The sequence below is a fragment of the Triticum urartu genome, chromosome 1 (genome assembly GCF_003073215.2).
Source record: "Triticum urartu cultivar G1812 chromosome 1, Tu2.1, whole genome shotgun sequence".
NCBI lineage: Eukaryota > Viridiplantae > Streptophyta > Magnoliopsida > Poales > Poaceae > Triticum > Triticum urartu.
In genome coordinates this window covers 270,480,820-270,487,121 of record NC_053022.1, presented here as the reverse complement: position 1 = coordinate 270,487,121, position 6,302 = coordinate 270,480,820, and the positions used below count along the sequence as shown (strand labels likewise).

The 6,302-nt window shown below is 49.5% G+C and overlaps 1 protein-coding gene across 1 annotated transcript; it reads left to right on the top strand.

Moving 5' to 3' along the window:
• Nucleotides 1-316: 316 nt before the first annotated feature.
• Nucleotides 317-5,020, top strand: LOC125507277 (auxin response factor 22-like). Its single transcript, XM_048671912.1, has 4 exons — nt 317-684; nt 819-1,955; nt 3,586-4,472; nt 4,597-5,020. Exons 2-4 carry the CDS (start codon nt 873-875, stop codon nt 4,691-4,693), a joined length of 2,067 nt encoding a protein of 688 aa, XP_048527869.1. The 5' UTR covers nt 317-684; nt 819-872; the 3' UTR covers nt 4,694-5,020.
• Nucleotides 5,021-6,302: the final 1,282 nt, after the last annotated feature.

Here is a 6,302-nt window from a genome sequence, read left to right as displayed (position 1 = left end):
TTTTAAAAACATTTCCCCCTCTTTTCAGATTCAGAAACACTAAAAACAACACGAAAACCCTCGGCTCTTGTCGCCACTCCCTACTTCCTAGTCCGGGCCATCAAGGCCGCGGCCCACCGACAGCACAAAAGGCAGCCACATGGCCCCACAGCCTTTATCACCGACACGCCGGCCCCACCAGTCATCTACGGTTGGTGCGCGTCGCTGTTGGCTGTGCGAGCCAGCGCAGGCGATCTGGTGGGGCCGCGGCTCCACTGGGGCGCCCGGCCACTGCAGCAGCGAAGCTCTCCCCTATCTATCCATCTCTCTATCTATCTAATGGCCGGGAAGACATCCAAAGAACTCGCCATAATTCCAAACCACTGTGCCGCTGTAGCGCAGCGCTCCCTCCCTCCTCGTCCTCCCTCCCTCTCTCAAGAACACGGAAAAAATCGGGGCCTTTTGGGTTCCGGACACCAAGGATTGGATATTTATTCTGCTTTGCTTTGCTTTGACCGGCGCGGCGGTTCTTCAACTTGGGATGGAGTTGCAGGGGCCGGGGGAGGGCAGGGGAGGCGCCGTCGCCTGATGTAGATTTCCCTTTTTTCCTTTCCTTTGCTTTGTTTATTCCGGCTCTGGGCGTTCACATCTCTCGCAGAGCTTTCGCGATCTGCCAATTGGAGGCCATGCGCGCGGGCCAAACAGGTGCTTGCCTTTCTTGCTTTTCTTGATGTTGATTTGCTCTTTTGATGGCCGTGCCCGCCATGGATTGATTGCGTGTGGAGTTGGGTTTGCTGTGCGGTGGTTTGCGAATTTGATGGAGGGCAATTTGGTGGCAGGTTTGGTGTGCGGGAAGAAGTGATCGCATTTCGTGGCGGTGGTTTTGGGTGGAGATGAAGGAGGTGGGCGAGGAGAGGTGCCTGGACCCGCAGCTGTGGCACGCCTGCGCGGGCGGCATGGTGCAGATGCCGCTGCCGCGCTCGCGCGTCTACTACTTCCCGCAGGGGCACGCCGAGCACGCCAACAGCGGCGGCGGCAGCGCGGCCGCCGAGCTCGCGGCGGCGGTCGGGCCGCGTCCGCTGCCCGCGCTCGTGCTCTGCTGCGTGGCAGGGGTGCGCTTCCTGGCTGATCCGGAGACGGACGAGGTGTTCGCCAAGATCCGGCTGGTGCCCGTCGGCCCCGGCGAGGCGGGGTTCCGGGAGCCGGAGGGGCTCGGGGGCGACCCGGCGGAGGCGCGCGAGAAGCTGGCCTCCTTCGCCAAGACGCTGACGCAGTCCGACGCCAACAACGGCGGCGGCTTCTCGGTGCCGCGCTACTGCGCGGAGACCATCTTCCCCAAGCTTGACTACAGGGCTGACCCGCCGGTGCAGACGGTGCTCGCCAAGGACGTGCACGGGGAGGTGTGGAAGTTCCGCCACATCTACCGGGGCACGCCGCGCCGGCATTTGCTCACCACGGGCTGGAGCACCTTCGTGAACCAGAAGAAGCTCGTCGCGGGGGACTCCATCGTCTTCCTGCGCACCGAGCACGGGGAGCTCTGCGTCGGGATACGCCGGGCCAAGCGGGTCACCTGCGGGGGCATGGAGTGCATATCCGGCTGGAACGCGCCAGGGTACGGGGGGTTCTCGGCCTTCCTCAAGGACGAGGAGAACAAGATGATGAATGGTGGCCCCGCCGGTTACGTCAAGGGCAGGGGGAAGGTCAAGATCGCCGATGTCGTGGAGGCGGCCACCCTCGCGGCCAACAGCCAGCCATTTGAGGTGGTCTACTACCCGAGAGCTAGCACGCCGGAGTTTGTTGTCAAGGCCGCGGCGATGCAGGCCGCCATGAGGATCCACTGGTGCCCTGGCATGAGGTTCAAGATGGCCTTTGAGACCGAGGATTCCTCAAGAATCAGCTGGTTTATGGGGACCATATCTTCGGTTCAGGTTGCCGATCCACTCAGATGGCCGAATTCACCATGGAGACTTCTTCAGGTTTGTTCGATCTGATGATATCCATAGTCGCACTCCATCCTTTCTTCTCAATAAAGATGCATAGTACATAACATGGAACTGCAAGGGATGAATGCAGTGCATCATTTACACAACATTAGTAGTATGGAGGCTTCTCATTCAGATGCCTTGAATGGAACTAGAAGTTAAGGTACTACCATACAAAACATGGCCAGCTTGCCGCACAATGTTGCCAAATTAGTAGTAATGGTAATAATAATGATTCCCAAACCCCTGATATCAACAAATTAACCTATTAATTAGTTCAACAACTGGCTTAGATTTACTGGAGTAAAACATCACATCCTCCTTCGATTTTGACTTTGTATGAATTGGTGGTACAATCAATAAAGCTGTTGGAATGCAGAATTCACAACTGCATGGTAGTTATGGATGAAAAGGCTTGTGGTCCTTTAGTAGCTTTGTTGGTTTCCAAATTTGGATTATCAGTCTGCATGTTCTTCAAGTACTAGCTCTCTTATTTATCAATAGTGGGCTCCTAAACTTCCGTATTCCTTTTAGTATGATATCAAATTCTTGAATAGTCCGTCATCATCGGTTGCTCAAATGTCACAGCTTGATGTTTGGTCTTTAGCACCCAACATGATACTTGGCATGGGAATACTTGGCAAACTTTTAACTAGAAACAGAATCCTTTAGCATGGTTAGGTATGACTAATGTGGATGAGAAACGATTTGTCTAATTACATTGACCTGGAACAGAAAAAAATTGTACACAAATCTAATGAAAATGCCGTACACAGTAGAAGGGTCAAACTTTTATGTACAAGAATCTACAAGCTACATCATCTGTCAGATTTGTTCAGCTTCTCTTATGGAAGTTGTTCGTGTACAAATAGTAAGAGTGCAGCAGAGAATTGAGATCGGAGTCTTCATTGCCAACAGCTTCGTTTCTAGTCATTCGTTTGTTTCAAAGCCCATCTATCAGGGCTCCATGCTAGTTCTTGCAAAGTTTTTTTATAGCCTAATAAACAAATCCAATAAAGTTCGGTGTGGAATACTGCATCTTACTATAATAAATACCTGATGCTGGTACTACGAGTATTAAATTTCAAATGTGGGTATTGAATTAATATGACGCTCATGTAGTATGATGATGATCCCTGTATAAACTGTTCGTGCTGAAGGTACTTGATCCTCCCTCTATTTGAAAGTCCTACCGCACATTTGTCTATCTGATCAGTCCCGTACTCCAACCATAAGGTTTCTGTCTGTACCTTGGGTAGCAGATGCTGAAATTGGTATATTTGGCAGTTCAACATAACATGCTTGGTCTATTTATCTATCATTTTTAGTTCTCTCAGCCGTTCATGCATATTGCTACTTCATTGAATCTTATCTCAACGTTTATGTTACCCACTTACGTAGGATAGTGAATGATGTCTTTCTAGTAGTTTTGAGATAGTGGAGGTCTATGTTTTCATCAGTATCATTAGTTATATCAGATTTAATACGAAAATGGGTCATCGATTTTAGTTGGTGTTGTGCTACTTTGCGCATTTTAGTTCTGCAAGCACCAGGGTACTTTTTGTTTAGTCGATTACAGTAATTCTCTTTATTAACATGGTTCATGGTTGCAAACTTCTTGCAGGTCACATGGGATGAGCCAGACTTGTTACAAAATGTGAAATGCGTGAGCCCATGGCTTGTGGAACTTGTATCAAGCATTCCACCAATCCATTTGGGACCATTTTCTCCACCACGAAAGAAGTTACGGGTTCCCCAACATCCTGATTTTCCATTGGATGGTCATCTGTTTAATCCAATTTTCCATGGGAACCCACTTGGTCCTAGCAACAGCCCCCTATGCTGTTACTCGGACAACAACTCTCCTGCAGGCATACAGGGAGCCAGGCATGCTCAATTTGGTTTACCATTAACAGACCATCAGCTTAATAAGCTGCACCTTGGTCTGTTCCACGGCGGCGGTTTTAACCGGCTTGACGCTCTAACCCCGTCTTCCCGGATATCTAAGGGCTTTGTGCTCAGCAGCGCACCAGCCCATGACAGCGTCTCTTGCTTGTTGACAATCGGTACACCACAGAGCACAGAAAAATCTGTTGACAGAAAGACACCACATATAATGTTGTTTGGAAAGGCCATTCTTACCGAGCAGCAGATGACTTCAAGTGGATCAAGAGAGACACTCTCCTCTGGGGCTACTGGAAATAGTTCACCTATCAGTACTGCGCTCAAGGCAGGAAATGCGTCCGATGGTTCCGGTTCATCAATCTGCATCGGATTCTCATCCCAGGGTCATGAGGCTTCTGATCTTGGACTGGAAGCTGGGCACTGCAAGGTATTTATGGAATCGGAGGATGTTGGTCGCACCATCGACTTGTCTGTCTTCGGGTCATATGACGAGTTGTATGGCCGTCTGGCTGACATGTTTGGCATCGAGAAAGAAGAAATCATAAGCCATCTCCGTTACCGTGACACGGCTGGTGCTGTCATGCACACTGGTGGATTACCGTTCAGGTGAGAAGTCCCTGATGATATGTGCAGTATTCCTTAACTCGTGCGTGATAATATCTTCTTCATCTTCTAATGTTGCAGCAATGTTGTAGTGATATGTATCTAATTCATTCTGTTCATGTAACAGCGACTTCATGAAAGTGGCACGGAGGCTGACGATAATAAGTGGCGAAAAGGGAGGACTGGCGAAACCTCTCATCGAATGCATGGTTCAGCGGGTGTGATATCTTGATGAGCTCCAGCACGAGCTTCATCGAGAAATATTAAACCAGAGTGAAGGACTACTCTCCATATGCATGCGTTTTATTAGCGTTTGTTTACCCGTGCTGTCAAGCGGAACTGCGTCGTCGTTAGTACAATCTTGTGGATTGGTTTTTAATATGTACTCACTGTATTTGTCTGTTAGCTGTTTGTTCAGCGCCGTTGATCGCCCAAGTTAAGGGCTGGTCATCCGGCGGCTGAGTTGGAAGTCTATAGGTCATGAGGCTTCTGATCTTGGACGGATTTGCTTTGCTTGGAATAAAGTTTCAGTTGGGTCTTTGGAAATTAAAGCTGGCGTTGCCTGGGCAGATGAAATGCTTGAGGATTAGAGCGCGTTTGATGAGAATTTATTGGTGTTTTTTCTTACTTTATTTATTTATTAGGACATTATTTCTTGGCCATTGTTGTCGCTGTTGTGCTTTTTGCCGGCTTGATGATGAACAAGTTGCGGTGGTGGTGGTACGAGAGGGAGGGAGGGAGGGAGGCTAGGGTGGCGTAGACGCTATAGGCGTGACCCATCCATCGCCGCACCCGCACGGGGTTGTCATGCGCGTTCCGACGTCGCCATCTCTCCGTGACCGTGAGAGAGACACAACCCAACCCTCTCTTTGTTTTGTTTTGTTTTAGGCGGGTGGTTGGCCGAGCCGAACCTCGGTCGGAGCCGTGACGCGAGAAAAACGGCGCGAGGAGGAAGAGAAAGGGGGCCACCCTCGAGTCGACTAGGCTGGACACGCCTCTAGGATTGGAGGCTTGTGGGTCTGGCAGGCTGCAACGTCGTCCTAGTGTGGTGCTGGTGCTACACCGTCGTGTGGTGGCCTGTCACGCTACCGGTTATGATCGAGGCCGTCCTAGGTTGAGCTGTTTTACTGACACAATTGCTCTGTACTACAGTGTCCGTGATGATGACCATGACCATGACGCCGGCCCCACACTCGCATAGGTCTCGCCTTTGGAAAAGTCTATAGGACGTAAACGGCGTTTAGCCCATTTATTATTTATTGGTCTAACGGGTCAAGCAAGCTTTTCTTCCTGGAAAAAACCAACTATCGAGCTCTAACGGAATTGCTATTGCACATGTAGATTAAAACGATCCACCGCCTTGCGGGTCGTTGGATGTGACATAATCCTATGGCTCAACGTCTCTCTTTACTTCGCAACAAAGATCTTGTTGCGGAAACATTTACAATAAAAGTTATGTTGCAGAATATATTCTGCAACATAGGTTATATTGCGGGTTTTTTTTACAACAAAGTTTTTGTTGTAGATTTGTTTTTTACAACAAAGGTTTTGTTACAGTTTTTTTTTGTAACATAGCTGATGTTACAAAAGATTGTCTAAGTTGCAGTCGTCTGGTTCGGAACACCACCGTTGTTCCAGGATAAGGTAGAGGACACGTGGTAGACAAGAGAAATAACGGAGTGTGTGTGCGAGCGTGGGTGACGATGCATGGATCAAGGCGATCCAAGGCTGTTATGCGTAGGCTGGCGGATCTTTTAAAAAGGCCTGTCGGCTCGCGAGCCATCGGATCAGGTGGATTGAGCGATCGAGCATCACTTTTTATCATTGCAATAC

Coding starts and splice junctions, on each gene's coding strand:
- LOC125507277 (XM_048671912.1), top strand. CDS start 873: ATGAAGGAGGTGGGCGAGGAGAGGTGCCTGGACCCGCAGCTGTGGCAC. Junction 1,956..3,585: donor CACCATGGAGACTTCTTCAG/GTTTGTTCGATC, acceptor AACTTCTTGCAG/GTCACATGGGATGAGCCAGA. Junction 4,473..4,596: donor ACTGGTGGATTACCGTTCAG/GTGAGAAGTCCC, acceptor TTCATGTAACAG/CGACTTCATGAAAGTGGCAC.